General features: G+C 40.0%; 1 protein-coding gene across 14 annotated transcripts in view; it reads right to left on the bottom strand.

Moving 5' to 3' along the window:
• LIMCH1 (LIM and calponin homology domains 1) overlaps positions 1 to 17,520 on the bottom strand; it is a 349,568-nt gene that overhangs the window by 149,258 nt on the left and 182,790 nt on the right. For all 14 annotated transcript variants that reach the window (XM_063108319.1, XM_063108316.1, XM_063108321.1 and 11 more), the window contains exon 3: positions 15,876 to 15,945. In XM_063108319.1, coding sequence (XP_062964389.1) covers positions 15,876 to 15,945 — 70 coding nt within the window. The remainder of the gene's footprint in view (positions 1 to 15,875; positions 15,946 to 17,520) is intronic.

Raw genomic sequence — 17,520 nt, 5'->3', positions numbered from 1 at the left:
AAAGATGAAATGAGATTCTATCAAAAAAGACTCCAGCAGGTTCGGGGCAAAGGTGAGAATCCCAGGATGTGTAATGAAAGAAGGAGAGTAAACTCGATGCAGTCCGAGCTCCACTCATGCACAGAGTGGCCAAGAAGAAGCCAGCAAACACAGACCAACTCCAGCCTGCTGCTCAGACCACAGGTATGGCTGAAGTCAGGTACTCAGATGTCAGCCCTGGGGTCAGCCCTAGGAAGGGCAGGGAAACCACAGTGACTTTTCAAGTTGTGTCCTTTATGGTGTTTTCAGGGACACAGCCAACAACAGCCAGGGGGCTGTTTACCAAAGTCATTCTCCAGCACCTCCCACAGAAACACTTGTGGAAATCACTGCCAAAGCTTACATGGGAATCAGACAGAAGGAACTGAATATAGCCATGTAAAACATGCTCCAGTCATTTCGTAAGGTCTGTTTCTTCACAGATGGCTGCTGTGGAAGGAATGACTGCTTACAGAAAAACAGAGACCCCAGGAATTAATCCAGCCACTGGAATGAAAGCAGAATGAAAAATTAATTATTCCACTCCATAATTCACATTGGTGACTTGCTGGGTCTGACCCATAAGACATCTAGGGATAAAACTGCCACTCAAAAAAAGATCTGGCAAAGGTAAGTGAATAGAGTTAAGGGCAGGTACCAATCACTGTTGACAATCTCCAAAGTTAAAAAAAGGATTCAGCAAATTAAAATATCAAAATGTTCTACAGACTGGCAAAAACAGATGGAAATCAGTAGCTTATACACACCCTTGAATTTCCAAGAGATGTGAGGCTCTGGGCTCTGGAAAGAACCAAGCACAAGCTCACCTGCCGTAGCAGTACCAGGAGCTGAAAAGAGAGGAGGACTCCAGGGGAACCCAGCCATCCTCTATCTACACTCTCAGAGTGGGACTTTGGCACTCTTAGGGTCTAATAAGCGGTAGCTCTTATTTTGTATCATTATACAACTACTTTGGTCTCTCATTCTTTTACTACTTACCTGTGTTCCTTTACCTTTCAGAGGTTGATTATACACATCATTGCTTTGGATTTCCCCCTGACTTCATGGTTCATTCACTGCCTTTATGTCGCTGTTGACTTGGGTTTGCTACACCACTCCATACACACACAACTCTCTCCCCTCTCCCTCGCTCCCTGCTGGAAGTGTGCAAGCCTCATCCTTCTAAGTCTGCTCCACATTCCTTTTTAAAGGTAGAGAAAAAAAGAACATAGCAATGGCACCCATTCAGCCAATGACTTCATAGCACCCAACAGCCTCCCGAGTCAACTGTACCATCCATTAGGGCAAAGATGGTGACTGCTTCTTTCAATACTGAATATCTGATGTTTGGCTTAGTACCTGGCATGGAGGAGGAGTTCAGCAACTATATCTTGAGAGATTAGAAGTAATCTGTTTTCCCCCCTGAATTCCATTTTGTTCTCAAAATATTCTCTGTACTGGACAAAGGAAGGCTTATAAATCATTAAAATCATGGTTTCAGAGAATTATTGAATCCAAAAGACAGGGCCAAAATCTCAAAGTGTCCCGCATTCATCCCAATGGTCAATCCTCTTCCCTTTCTTCCTCTTTCTCTTCCTTCTCCTGCTTTTTCTGTTCTAAAAATATCTAGGCTCCTTACCTAAATTAACAAATGTACTCTTCATAAAAACCATACAGCGTAGTTACTATATTATGCCCATTTTATAGATGAGGAAACAGAGGCTGCAAACGATTAAGTAACCTGCCAAAGAGCACACAACTAAGAAGCTGCCAATCTACGACTTGAATTTAGGCCATCTAATTCTAGAATGCCAGCTCCTAACTAGCACACGATACTATCTCCTGAAGGATAGCTGTTCGGAGGCCAACTGGGGGCTGTGAGGAATTGTATCCTGGCCATCCATTTAGTAAATATTTACTGAGTGCCCACTCTACACCAGGTGCCGAAAATTCCCTCTACAGCCATGAACACTGTTCCTATGTGGTCAACGTTCCTGCTGCTTTCCTGGTTGCCATTTGTCATATCTGCCAAAGAGTAAGCATGCTGCATCTGTTAGATCAGGAATCTCAGTAAGAGTGGGTTCTTTTTCCATTTCCTTATCTTTTAAACTTTCCTAAAGTGAACAATCACCACTTCTGTCAGCATTGACAGGATGGGAATATGCAGCAGCCTGGAATGGCACAGTTATTGACATGAATGTAAATGGAGAAATGAATAAATGGTGTCAGGAAGTCCCTTCTGCTCTATCATTAGACTGAGGAGACACACTGACAACTTTTCCATGCTTTGCAGTCACAAGGCAGGCCATAGGAGAGGGGCATATTCTTGCCCCTTTGTCCCTTCTTGTCGCCCCATTGCCCTCTATACACCTTACACAGAAAGCAGGAGAGCAGAGAGGCACCTACCCCCGGGCAGAATTCCTGAGTAATAGGCAGGCTGCTGAAGCCTGCAGCCTCTGTGTTTTATTTGACCTTCACATTGTGCAGGACCCACCCAAGCAGTGCAGAACAAGCTCCTTCCCCCCCCCCCCCCCCCCGGGGGGCTGCTGAATCAGCCCCACTGGGAACAGCCCAAAGGGAACTTTCAGACTCCAGAGACATTTGGTCTATTCAGCAGCGTGAAGGAAATAGCAGTTGTTCGGTGAGAGAATAAAAATGGGGAGCTGGCTGAATAAAGGTGATAAAAATAGATTTTCTGACCCTACGAAGATGAATCATTTTGCCATGGGGATTCGCTAGGCTCTGTTTCAGCTTGGTTTTCAAGCCAGCCTCATAAATTTGACTAAGGAAAATTTCCTTCCCCCAGATAACCGGTGCCGGTGCTGTGAAGCGTTTAGCATCCAGACAGGTCTGACAAGATTTTACTACAGAATTGCCCAGAAATAACTTCCATGCCTTTCCCCAGCCTGCAGTAACTATGACTTTGAAGGACGAGGGCTAAGGGCAGCCTTTGAATCCAGGTTCTCTGCCTCTTTCCCTCCCCCCCAATTTTCTCTTCACTTCTTTCCCTCCTCATTTTAAGAAATGGAGATTTTTAGGAAGCAAACAGGGTGGTGGAATCGAGAGCAGAATGTGAGAGGGTGCTCAGGTGACACAGCACCTTCTACGGACGCTGTCACGTTTCCCCATGGCACCACACGTCGCGCGGGGACAGTGTGCCTTCGGGGGACAGTGTGCTGTGCAAATCAATCTGTAAAACACAGCAGAGTTGCTTGTCACTCTCAAAATTCTTGAAAATCCCCTTTATTTTGACCAAACTAATGTGGCTATGTGTCTCCTACCACATACCAGAAAAGAAAAAAATAATGCTGTCCTTAGAGAATAAAAAGAGCTTAATGAAAAGCAACATGTGGTAAAAATATCAGGAGACAAGGTGAATCCATAGGAAAATAATTTTGACATAATTTTAGCCATCTCGTAAGTGCATAAAAAGTAACTTTTTAAAAAATTTACCAAGTGTTAAAATCTAAGTAGCTTCCTTCCTTCCTTCATGGACACCCATAAATATGTATTTTTGTCAGAATGGGTTGTACTTACCCCACATGTCCTCGCCCTCTGCACTGACCTCTAGCATGCCCAGGCTGGGAGGTGGGAGGGGCATCTGCCCTGCGTTCCCTTTCCCCAAACAGTCCTCACCACAGCAAAGCCCTGCTCTGCCCATGAGCAGGCTGCAGCAGCTGGAATGCTGATGCAGGGAAAGGGAACTAACTGGGAGAGAGCTGATTGCCACACCTATTGGGGAGGGAGGCGGAGAAATCTGCTCCCTCTGAAGGGGAATAGCATCCCAAGAGGGAGAGATGCTCGAATGTAACTCTGCAGGACAGCTTTGTGACAGCCCTAGCATGCAGTGGGCTTGCAATACTGTCTGGTAGAAGCGCCCAAGTGGGACCTGGGGGACAAGCATTAAGTCCCAACTCTGGAATAAAGTAGCTGCCCAACCCTGGGCAAGTCACTGCCTTCTGAGCCTCAGTTTACTCATTTGTAAAATAATGGTGTTTCAAAAATGAATTTCTAAATGGCTTCTAGTTCTGGAATGCTAAGGCCATCATAATAATCATGAGCATAATAAATAATAAGCATAGCTACAATTTATGGATAACATACTATCTACCATATTAGGCATTTTACATATATCGTCTCATTTAATCCCACAATGCTGAGATGAGATTTATCAACCACATTTTATAGATGAGGAAACTGGCGAACTCACTCCATGAATCCCCATGAAAATAAAGGATCATCATATCCATTCAGTGTTCTGAATTTAAATGGAAGCATTTCATCTTTGTGCCTGAAATTGAGATGACATCTGAGAATGGAATTTCTGCACTGCTAAGTGATTAATGTGTTTATAGTCTTCTGCTGGTATAATTCTAAGATCCCCATATTTATGATTATAGCCATTCATGCTACTGCAAAAGCCATTTTCCACCTGTTGCTTTTGATTAAACCTCCCTACAGGACATGAAATATTTCTTTGCACAGATTCTAAAAACAGGATCCTGAAATATGTGAGTAGAGACATCGTGTGTGGATTTACCATTTGGAATTTCCAAATGCTATAAAACACAGTGTTTACAACCAATTCATCATTTACAAAAATTTATTAGATTGATATGCCAACTGACTCACGGGTATCCTGCCATTTATTGATAGCAATACATCAAATGGTAGGCTGACATTTAATATTTATTAATAACGTGTGTTTCCTTCTCTACTTCATAGTTTCCTTGCATTATACTGTCTTTTATCTTTATTGTAATTCATTCCATTTTAAAGTAAACCTTTATTTTAGAATATTTTCAGATTTACAAAGAGTTGCAAAGTTAATACAGAAAGTACCAGTATAACCTATATCCTGCATCTTACATTGTATTTAGACATAACAGCTTCCTCTGGACTTTCCTTGTTTCTCAGACTTGCCTAGTTTTTGATGACCTTGACAGCTTTGAACAGAGCTGGTCAGGTATTTTGTAGAATGTTCCTCAATTTGGGGTTCTCTGATACTTTTTTTCATGGTTAGACTGGGGTTATGGGTTTTTGTGAGGAAGACTGCTAAGGTAAATACCATTCTCACAATGTCACATCAATCATATTTTTAAACAATTTATGTTTAAGTCAAATCAAAACTTCAACCTGAATACAGTTAAATTTTAGAAAAGATAAATATCAAACTATTTACTCAGGAATCCAGTATTTTATATTGTAGAGAAAATGACAGAGAGGGAAACTATTTTTTGTACCCATTCAAGATGAGGATAGACCTAACATTCTAACAGCAAGCCTGCTAATTACGAGAGGTGTCTAGCAAATTCTTTTGAAATGCTTGCCAAGAAAAACTTCCTACAGAAACAATCTCAGAGGAAGGGACATTTTAAGAGAAGTGCTGTTTCAGCCTAGCACGGTGTCCTCTTTCATATGACACTTTCAAATATTTGGTGAATTTTTTTCCTGTTGTCAAATAGAATCCCTACAAATCTGGGTTGAGAGTACATGCTAAGAGTAAGATCCACAAAAATTTCTTCTTTAGGTAAGCTATGAGTATGAAAAAAAAAGTAAGACTTAGGCTGAAACATGTATTTCCTGCTATTATATATTTTTTCCTCACAGTTGCTAACTGAAGGTTGGTTCCTAAGGGGAAAATGTGAGGAACTGATGTAATGTCACAAATTCTGCTAAGTGCCATTCAATAAAAGATAAGGGAGAACAAGCAGTTTCTTTCTTCAAAGAATAGCATTTTTTTTCAGGGACAGGAAGGTGAAAAAACCTAAGGGGAAAAAAAAAAGCTTTACAGCACTGCTATATATAATCTTGCACCTCTTCAGAGACACAAAATAATTAAGGAAACAAGCTTGGAAAAAATAATTTGTGGTGCATGAAGAGGATATTAGACTTCAGCTTAGCAAGTCTAGGCATTCATAACACATGTGAATAAGAATTTAAGTGCTTGGCTTGCTCACCCACTGCTTTGGGCTAAATTGTATCTCCTGCCTACCCCACTCCAATTCATGGGCTGAAGTCCTAATCCTCTGTAACTCAGATGTGACTGTATTTGACTTTAAAGAGGTAATTAAGTTATATCAGGTCATCTGGTTGGGCCCTGATCCAATATGACTGTGTCCATATAAAAAGAGAAAATGTGGACACAGACATGCACAGAGGAAAGACCATGTGAAGACACAGGGAGAAGATAGCCATCTCCAAGCCAAGAAGAGAGGCCTCAGAAGAAATCAGCCCTGCTCACACCGTGATCTTAGATTCGCAGCTTCCAGAATTGTGAGAAAATAAATTTCTGCTGTTTAAGCCATCCAGTCTGTGGTACTTTGCTATGGCAGCCAGAACAAACTAATACACTCATCTAGTTCCAAGAGTAAAATATCAAGGAGTAGAGAAGGCTCCAGGGCGTGAGATTGGGCAGATAGTATATCTCAATGAATTATATTATATGAAGATCTTTCTAAGTCACTGTCATGATTTTCGAATCTAAGTGCAATTGCTAGTGACTTCTCTTGTGGTATCAAACTTCTTTTATCACCCCTCCCTCCTTCCCCCAGTCCCTGCTAATGTAGATCAAACACTCCAAAGACTGCAATTTGGTGAGGGAGTGGGAGGGGAACTTCAAAGCTTGTGGTTCTAGAAAAATAAATAGTTTGCCTTCATATATACTTAAGCATAAGGATTTAACTTCAAAATGATTCATTCATTAATCTAGTCCAATTTTTTATAACTTTTTCCCTGAGTTCCACACCAACATTTCTGCCAGACATCTGCACATAAATATCTCTTACAGATAACCAGCTCACTATGTCCAAAAGAGAATTCATCTTCTCTCTTGGAGCCCATTTCCTATCTCCCTACTCCCATAATGCCTATTAATGGCATCAGCATCCTCCAAGTTGCTCAAGTCCAAAATACAGATGTCATCTTCCTAAGATTATTTGTTGTATTCCATCATTTCTAAGATGTATGCTTTTTTTCACCTCTAAAATAAAGATGTGTCTTTCCATTGTTAGTGTCCTAGCATTGAGTTATAAGTGAATTGGCAGCTTTTTTTTACTTTTTTACTTTTCTTGTTATACTTTTTAAAAAAATGGTATGTCTTATAATTGATGTCACATTACATTCGGTGAAAAATAAATCCTGTCTCCTCAACTGCACTCCCACTGCTTTTACCACGGTTCGGGTGCTCGTTGCCTCTCATCTGGACCACTTGCCTCCTACTTGACCTTTACTGCTGGTCTCTTGCCATCATCGGCTTTCCACATGCCCATTCCAGTTATCTGGAATGCAAGATTCCCTCGTTTCTAGTGGCTTTTACTGCATACAAAATGAGCCCAAACACCTCCATATGGCGTTTCTGGTCTCAACTTACTATTCCTGGTTCACTTTCCCAGGCATGGACTTCCCTCAGGGACCCTGAGCTCCAGCTGCAGTCATAGCAAATAATAACCACTCCCAGACAAGACCAGGTTCTTCTGGCTCAGAGTCTTTCTCATTCCATGCACTAAATCAAGAATGTCCTTCCTCCAACTCCAATAGTCTTCACTATTCATGGATGCCCTGTTGAAATCCCACTTCTTCCAAAGTTCTTAATCTCAAATCAGAATTTCTTCCTTGATCCTCCTTGCATAACAAGAATATCAGGGGGTAGAAGAGGCTTTTCATTCACATTTCACAGTCTACCTTATATTAGTTAGATCTTGTATATTTGTCTCCTAGAAGGTGATTCCCTAAAAGGCAAGAACTATGTCTTGAATTGTAAGGAGAACATGCCATCTCGTTGGTGAATGTATGCAAAGGAAAACTGGGAGACAGACCTTGGATGGCACACAAGAGAGACTGTCCAAGGAAAACTGTGTTATCTTTAAAGTCCTATCACTATAAGGGACACATTTTCAGGAGAATAAGAAATCTATGCCCTGATTTCTCAATAGATTAATACAACCATTTCATTCACTATGGTGGGCAATTTCTCAATAGTTCCCAGAGATCTCTTCCTCCTGGAATTCAGGCCCTTGTGTAATCTCCTCCCCTTGAACATGGATTGGACCTACTGACTTGCTTTTCATTAATAGAATATGGTAGAAGTGATAAAATGTCACTTCAGAGATATAAAGGACTATATAGAGTGACTTCAGAGTTATAAAGGACTGTGACTTACATCACATTTATTCTCTCTCTCTGTCTCTCTGTCTCACTTTCTGTCTGTCTGTTTGTTTCTCTCTCAGGTTCTTCCTGCTTGCTCCATCTGATGAAGCAAACTGCAACATTGTAAACTGCTCCATGGAAAGGCCCACGTGGCAAGGAACTAAGAATTGCTTTGGCAAACACACTGTGAGAAACTGAATCCTGCCAATATTCACATGAGTAAGCTTAAAAGAGGATCCTTCCCCAATCGGGTCTTGAAATGACACCAACCAGTACCTTGAATGCAGCCTTGTGAGATACCCTGTCCCAAGGACCCTGAACTAGGGACCCAGCTCAGATTCCTGACCCAAAGGAACTATGAGATAATAAATGTTGTTTTAAACCGCTAAGTTTTGGGGTAATTTGTTATCCAGCAATGGACAACTAATACACTCATTAAATAAGAAAAACAGAAGGGAGATAATAAGCATTGTATGAGTGGATGGACAAAAATTCTTATCAAGCCTTCCCAAGTACCCAATAACGATGTACCAGGGGACTAACTTGTTGGTCTGATCCAAGCACACCCGTGACCAACCAAAACCCTGCCTGTTACAATGGGCATCAGAATTCCCCTCCACCCTGTCCAACTCACAGTAAAGAACTGCTCTCACCAACAGATACACTTTTATCACTGTATTCACGATGCAGCCAACTCTTTTGATTTAGGTCATAAAATTAGATGTAGTTCTGGTTCCTAAGAGTGATATACGAGGTGTCTTCAAAAAGTTCATGGAAAGATTCCATTTTTCCACAAATCTTTTTGAAGTACCCTGATACGTAGAAAAAGATAAACCACAAATCAAAACCACATTGAGATATCATCTAACCTCAGTTAGGATGGCTAAAATCCAAAAGACTCTGAACAATAAATGCTGGCGAGGTTGCAGAGAAAAAGGAACTCTCATACATTGTTGGTGGGACTGCAAAATGGTGCAGCCTCTATGGAAAATGGTATGGAGGTTCCTCAAACCATTGCAGATAGATCTACCATACGACCCAGCTATCCCACTGTTGGGAATATACCCAGAGGAATGGAAATCATCAAGTCGAAGGTATACCTGTTCCCCAATGTTCATCGCAGCACTCTTTACAATAGCCAAGAGTTGGAACCAGCCCAAATGTCCATCATCAGATGAGTGGATACGGAAAATGTGGTACATCTACACAATGGAATACTACTCAGCTATAAAAACGAATGAAATACTGCCATTTGCAACAACATGGATGGATCTTGAGAGAATTATATTAAGTGAAACAAGTCAGGCACAGAAAGAGAAATATCACATGTTCGCACTTATTGGTGGGAGCTAAAAATTAATATATAAATTCACACACACACACACACACACACACACACAAAAAAAAAAACGGGGGGGGGAGAAGTTATAACAACCACAATTACTTGAAGTTGATACAACAAGCAAACAGAAAGGACATTGTTGGGGGGGGAGGGAGAAGGGAGGGAGGTTTTGGTGATGGGGAGCAATAATCAGCCACAATGTATATCGACAAAATAAAATTTTAAAAAAAAAGAAAGAAATAAAAAGCTGAGATGAATCTCAAAAAAAAAAAAAGAAAGAAAGAAAGATTAAACCAAATGTTACTTTGGCTCAGGAAGAGCTTTTAATGACTTTCTGAGGTGTTTGGATGTTATTCCACACGCAGTGTGGGGGGGAGGGGGCCACATAAAGTAATTTGAGAAGATGAGGGACGGGACATGGGATGATTTTTACTTTTACAAGTTACCAGTGGAGGTTGTTACAACTAGCAGCATACAAGCCATATTGACTTGCAAGGAATCAAATAAACAAAAAGCCCCCTGGGTTCATATTCCACCATTCAACTTTGGTAAATTCAACGGAAGGCAGGGTTGAAAGTACCAAAAACCTCATGCATTTTGTTGTTATGCCCTACGGTCTGTTCTCTTTTGTGTCTAAACCTACTAAAATGCTAACCTTCATTCCTACTTTGGTTTAGCTTTGGCAGCAGACTCAAGAGCAGCAAATTGAGCGTTCCTTCTGTGTGTGGTGTGGGAACACAACTGAGGTTTCCCATACTTGCCAGGGATGAGGGCAAAAGAAAGTGTGCCATTAAATTCCATTTTGGCTGAGATACTTTACAAGGTCTATTCATTTCCATCAGTAAAATGTGCCTCCTTCACACAGCACATTGCTCAGCTAGCAGTTTTTACTTGTCCCCAAAAAACAGCAGGATGACTCCCAGAGACCCCTGATCGTACCATGCAACCACCACAGAGAGTAAAGACTAGCAAGAAAAACACAGGAGGGTGGTATTCCAAGTCACTCCTCCTCTCCCACCATGAAGGTGAATTCTACATCTGCCTGTCCCTCAGTCTTTGTTGTCCAGTGTCAGAATCATGGGCAAAGAGAGCTCAGTCTAGCTGGATTGATTCGCACTGGAAAAGGCAAACCGTTTGTAATAGCAGAGAAAAGAGTAAGAAGCAAAAGAGTAAAAACTAGCACGGTGTGAGACTGGAAGATTCTAGGTCGTTGGGGGTGGGGAGGACTGTGGGAGAGTTGGCAAGTGTGAGATTTGTGTGTGAGAGTGTGCAAGTGTGTGTGTGGAGAGAAAGTCAGAGAGAGAGAGGAAGGCATTTAAGGAAATTTTGCTATATGTTATGAATGGAATGACATTCCCTTTTTAAAGACTTCAGGAAAGATTTTTTAATGCTTTCCTACTATCGGCTGCCAGACTGGTGTTTCATTGACTATGATGCTTGAGGTGTGGCCACATGGAGCTTGATTTTACAGAGGTGATAGTGGAAATATTACATTTAGAGTGCATTTTGCTCATAAAATAGACCACTGCCTCTATTTCGTTAAATTAATAGATCTTAAATAAGAAAGGGTGAGAGGCTTTCTTCTAGAAATATATAAGATCACCTTAGAGACTGATGCCTCCAAACAGATGTTTGGAAAGTGTTGAGATTCAACTATATATTATAAGGCCTAATGGAGTAAGTTTACACAGTGGGAAAGGTACAGATCCCAGAGTTGGGCACACCAGGTTCAAATCTCAACTCTGCCTCTTATTAGTTGGAAAGCTGGTAACTTACTTCTTTGCAAAGATTAGGAAGGATAATCTAGCACTGTACCAGCTACACCAGGTTCAACAGGCAGGTATTTAACATGTGGGGCTATCACTATGGGGGCTTACAGCCATGGCCTCCCTCTTGGCCTAAAACAATAATTTTAACTGGAAGAGAGACAGAGGCAGAGAACAGAAATTTGACCAGTTTTTTTAGGTAAACTATAAGATAACCTGTTGAAGGGAAGGTACAGGTTCTAGAAATTCTAAAGGAAGTCATGGAATATAAAACTAAAATACAAGACATTGATAAAGATGAGCTGAGCACACAAGAGCTAATCTCTGGACAGAACTTGCAGGAAACCTTTTCTTGGCAGGCAGACACCCCAAACACCTGGGACCCAAATTTATTGCGTTATCTTTCTAAAAAGATGAAGTTTGCATAAAGGCTTTTCACTCCTGCTACTCAGTTTTCAACAACTTCGTATGTCTACCTTTTTTTCCAAATCAATATTTTTAATCTTCTCATAATGTGGAAATCTTTATAGCCTTTTCATCATTTCCCATACTCTGACTCCCCCAAACAATGAAATGTCACTATTCTGGCATCAATTTCATAAAATAAAGCAGATACCTTTTAAAAGCTTCCTAAAGTCCACAGAGTTTATGGAAACTTGCATTTTTATCCATTTCAGGAAGCTCAGCCCTAACCATATTTGAAATTTTTATCTTCAATTAGAGAAAAACACATCCCTTTTCCAAAGAATAAGTTTCTGAGTGGCTTAGGGTTACTAAACGGTAGGATAATTCTTCTAGTCACATTCCAGCTCTATCCTACCAAACTTCAGCTAGAGTTAAATTTCCACCATTCATCAGGCTGGGGCATTCCATGAAGTGACGCCTTTCACAGAGTCCAGGAAGACACAGTGACAGTATTTTGAAGGTATTGGCCAAATGCAAGAAAAAAAGAGACGAACTTTAAAAAGTGAGTCTTTGCCTTCTCCTCTTTCTCAAAATAAATAAAATAATCTGACATTAACATGGGTTCCATCTTCAACTGGGAACCAAGGAGAAGGGTGGCTTGGGATACATCTCAGCATTTACTGTTTGTCTAATCTTGGGCAAATAACTTCCTCCTTATAGACCCACATGTCCTGATCTGTAAAACAAATATACCTAAAATGTCCTTCTGTCTGTAAAATTCTCTTTTCCTCAGATTGCTTTCATCCTCAGGGACTCACATGCAAGATCAAACAAATATTTCATGACAGCTCTATGAAGGTTCAGCACTCAAGGGCAGAATCCCCAAATATCATCTATTTCCAATTATACTTCATATGCGTGCAAACACACACACACACACACAACAGCTGTTACAATTAAAATCTGGACAAGAAAAAGCTTAACCCCCGAGCTGCTGCCGTAAGCAAGGATTTCACACATTCATACCTTCTGCACAAAGCCCAATGCTTCTGGGATGAAACAACATTTAGCATGATCTCTAATGACCATAAAATTGAGTTTCAAGATGTGGCTTGATTGTGCAACACTGACGAGCTGGCAGACTGAAGAGGAGCATTTTTCAAAGTCTTTGGTATGCCAAGACCTAAATTTGAGGTCTTTCTCTCCAGCAACAGCTAGCAGTGTCACTAACACCTAAAAAAGAATGCAAGCATCTGCAGGCAGTCACCACATGGCTTCCTGTGTCAGCTATCGTTACAGAAGAAACACAGACCCGGATCCAGGGTCCTTGCATTCTTGCCAGGAAATGATTTTCAACTACTTTGTTTTAACACCTTTACCACTGAATTTTTTGTAACTACAGCTCAACTCAGGGGCTAAAATACACCTATTCATTCATGCCTTTGTAAATCTACATGTGTTTATAATTTGGAATTGCTATGTAAAAACACACTTTTCTATTTATCTTCAAGTCAAGCAGCTGGGGCCATCTGAATGGATTGGCTTCTCAACACCAGGCCATTAAGACACACAGGTGTGGGTTCCGGGCATGGAAAACCCTCTGGCCACACTTCTCAGATCTCTACGGCCCCTGCTACTGCAGACTTCATCAACAGATGGTCAGTGGCCTGTCAACTCCTCAGCAAAGTGTAAACCAACCTAAAAGTCTTTAAAGGGATTCTCCGTCGCCCTTTACTGACTGGCATGAATATCAGAAAGAAGAAAATGTTGTGTGAAAACACCCTCACACAAAAGCCTTCATCTCTATTAACCCAAGATGGCCATCTTCAGATCTACTACTTATTTGAGGTTCCCCCCCAAAAAAACAGAATTAATTTCTTTTAATCCCCAATGTTTTATAATGAAAAATTTCAAAACTACCAGAAAGTAGCAAGAATAGTACCAAGACACTTGTATATCCTTTATCTAGATCCAAAATTTTGCCACATTTCCTCCCTTCCTCTGTTACTCCTTCCTTCCTTCTTTCATATATATTTCTACCTCCACATGTATATAAAATTTTACATTATATGTACAGACTTATTTTTGCTGAACGTTTTGAGGATAAGTTGTACACATTATTGCATTTCATCTGCAAGTACTCCAGCATATATACCTCCTAAGATCAAGACTATTCCGATATATATATACACAAGACAGTTATTACACGCAGAAATTCAACACTGAAATATTTAATTTGTACTCAAATTCCAGTTGTCCCAATAATGTGTATTTTAGTTGCTTTGTCCCAATCAAAGATCATACACTGCATTGGGCTGTCATATCTTCATAGTCACCTTTAATCCACAACAGTTTTTCAGCCTTTTGGTGATGGGGGAAGTATCTTTAATGACACGGACAATGTTAAAGAGTGCAGGCCAGCTGTTTTGCAGTATGTCCCTGAATTTGGACTTGGATTGTTTCCTCAGAATAATGACTTCTTAGTGCATCGCTAGGAAACCTTATGTCCTTTGGACCCATTATAGGTATTGGTAAGTTTGATCATGGGCAATTAATTACTTAAAGCCACAGTGTCTTAACATGAATATTAAACAATTTATAGGCCTTTACTTTCAAACTTTTAACAACAGTTGTTCAAAATATTACTCCCCAAAGTATATTTCACCAGAGTTGATTTTTATCTCTCTCATGTATTAACTCTTTTTCTCCTATACCAGGGGCCTTCCTTGACCCTCTGCTGCAAGTTTTGCTCCTATAACATTAAAACCCAGAGCTCCAAAGTCAGGGGATGCCACAGGCTTGGGGCCAAACACATATTTTTCAAGATCATTAAGACCATGGCTTTAACATCTGGAAGAAATGGATTCTATAAAAAGTTTTTTAAAAACTAATATATGATATATATAATACCTATATATTGGTTGATCATTTATTTTATAACATTATTCAAATGCATTTCTTCCAAATTTATCTATCTATCTATGTATTAACTTGCTTGGATACATAATCCTGACAAAGAAAATTGGAAGGATTTTGAATGATTAGTCACCAACTCACTACCAGCCTATATGGGAAATAAAATGCATCCATAGAAATAGCAATTCTTAAAATAAAGAGAACATTCACTTCATCCAACTTACTAAAAACCACGTTCCTTCCTACCAGAACCCCTATGGTTCTCAATCACAATTGATTTTTTGTCACATCTAATTTCAATTAGTCATCATGATATGACTTAGAAACTTTTTAACAACAATCAGTAAGGTCTACATAAGATGCCACCTAAATTCTCGACATTATTCTCATTGTTTTCTGCAATACCACAGGCACAGAAGGCGGTCACAATGTAAATGATCGGTTAGTCATCACCAGGCCACAAACATCCTCTGCTTTGTGTGCCATGTGTGTGCGTGTGTGTGTACATGTGTGTGCACACATGTGTGTGCACATATGCAAGTTCCTTCCAGAACCATGATTTAGTTGTCTTCCTGATCTTCTACCTTTTTCTTTTTTCTGTACAAAAGGCACAGAACATTAAACAATTAAGACAATTAAAATAAGTTGTCAAGAATTATAAAACATCAATGCATGGAAAAACCTCCCTGCTTCTGACCACATGTGAACACGTGAGTTCCAGAGATTTTTACATGGGTTGGTTCAAAGGGCAAAGGCTTTGCTTAAACAGTTCTCCAGATGACATTAGATCACCATAGTGCCCCATTATGTCTTTAGAATAGTTGGTCTACAAATGTGGTATTTAAATCCAAGTGGATTTTTAATATAGAAAAAACAATTTATTATCAAAGTACTGCTTTCTCCTGAAATTCTCTCTACCTTCTTTACCCTCCATTCCAGGGGAAGGCAGTGAGGAACTGAAATTAAAAAAGTGTAATTAAAATCACGTTTCTCCCCTGGGGTCAACCTAATTATCAGCCTCTCACTCCAAAACAAATTTACATCCTTAAGAATGAAGGTCCTTATCACTCATGGGAAAAATACAAACAAAGATTAAGATGCCATTTAGGCAACGCTGCAATCTTTCATTTTTAAGTGACCTCTTAGTTTAATGGATTCAATGCATTCTCATTCAAGTGGGATATATATTGCGGGAGAAAACTGTAATAAATGGTACTGTCACGACCCTTAGGTTAGAGCAAAGGAATATTAGAAAATAAATCTCAATTTTGGATACTCACCAATCCTGCAATGGGGGTCGGCAATCTATTGATCTTTTTAACAAGTCCTGGCTTTATAGCATTCAGCAACCTGTCATGAAAAAGGCAGAATGTCAAGTGAGACATAAAGCAAGATGGATCACACAAATCACCTTTATCCGGGACTACAGCTAAATTGCTGAATAGGAAAAGCAGTAAATTTAAAACATGTAGTAAATCTCAATAATCTATCAGCCTTTGTGTGTATAAGTGAAGAACTTTGCCAATATCAGGTCTGTCCATGGCAGGTGAAGTTTTAGAATTTGGAAACGTTGGGAGAGAAGAAAGGGTAGAGACTGGGAGCTGCTTCAAGACAAAGGACAAAGATGGGAGCTGGATTGGGGTTGGAAGGGAATTGTCTAGAATTGGAGCCAGGTATTACAATGCAGGTAAGGCTTCTTGCCAATTCTGCTAAGTCAGGGGTCCCTCCAGAGATACGCTAAGCTCAGAGACCAACACCTACCTTTGCAAGTGATTTGCCAAGACAAATTCTACCTCCAGACCCTTTTTGCCCTTTGAGGAGAGTGGCTTGTTAAATGTGGTTGAGCTTCACTTAAAAAATGGAAGACTATGTTTAGCAAGAGGTTAATCAATCATATCCTAAAGATTTTAAATAAGGCTGACCATGACTCCCTAGGTACAAAAGATATTTGAGCAAAATATTTTCAAGGTAAAGGTTGGAATCATGTAAAAATGGTATTACAAACAAGGGATGCATGAGAAACAACTATAACTGCTTGTCTTCAGGAAATATAAATTCAGAGTGAAAAGAAACAAGGAAGGCAACTTGGAAAACTAATAAATAGTTAGCATCAGTGTAAAGGGGGACAGTGATTTGCAAAATAACTTATTTATAAAGGGATCATTGAAATTAAAGGGCTGAAGAAGAGAAGCATTTATTTCCACATTCGGGAATTACAGAGTCAATCAGGTATCTTGTCTCAAGATACCATGCCAAGATAAACTTAGGGCAGGAGTTTATTAAAATTCAAGAGTCAGCAAATTATGACCCATGGGCCAAATCTGGCCCAACACCTGTTTTTGTAAATAAAGTTCTGAAACACAGCCATGCCCATTCATTTACATATTGTCTACAGCTACCTTTGTGCCACAGGTGCAGAGTTGAGCAGTTACAATGGAGAACGTGTGGCCCCCAAAGCATACAATTTTTACTATTTGGCCCTTTACACAAAAACTTTGCTGACCTCTGTTAGAATTCATGCAATCCAAGACCACAGTAAATTCTGAAGGACCTATGCTTGATAGAGTTCTACAGGTCAGGAACAAAAATTATTCGAAATAGTTTAATAATTAGTCCTGAGTTTAGTATCTATTTGATTTTGACACCACTACATATGAATATATTGAGAAATGTCCCTACAGTGCTGTGACAGACAGGATATTCTGTTTTGGCACCAAAGACTAATTGCCTGCTCTTGGTAATGTTCACTGCAATTCCAACATGCTGCCATCAACAGGTAATCCTCAGAGTGGCAGGGGCCTTTTTGCCCAGTGGAAGCCGAGATGGTTGCTCTTCTCATGAGTCCACTTAGTTTTCATCATGAGTTTAATCTTTTTTTAAAAAGTACTTCTTTATGACTTACTTTGGAATTATTGGTTTTTCAAG

The sequence above is a fragment of the Cynocephalus volans genome, chromosome 9, assembly GCF_027409185.1.
Source record: "Cynocephalus volans isolate mCynVol1 chromosome 9, mCynVol1.pri, whole genome shotgun sequence".
Taxonomy (NCBI): Eukaryota; Metazoa; Chordata; class Mammalia; order Dermoptera; family Cynocephalidae; genus Cynocephalus; species Cynocephalus volans.
This window is presented reverse-complemented; position numbering and strand designations above follow the sequence as displayed.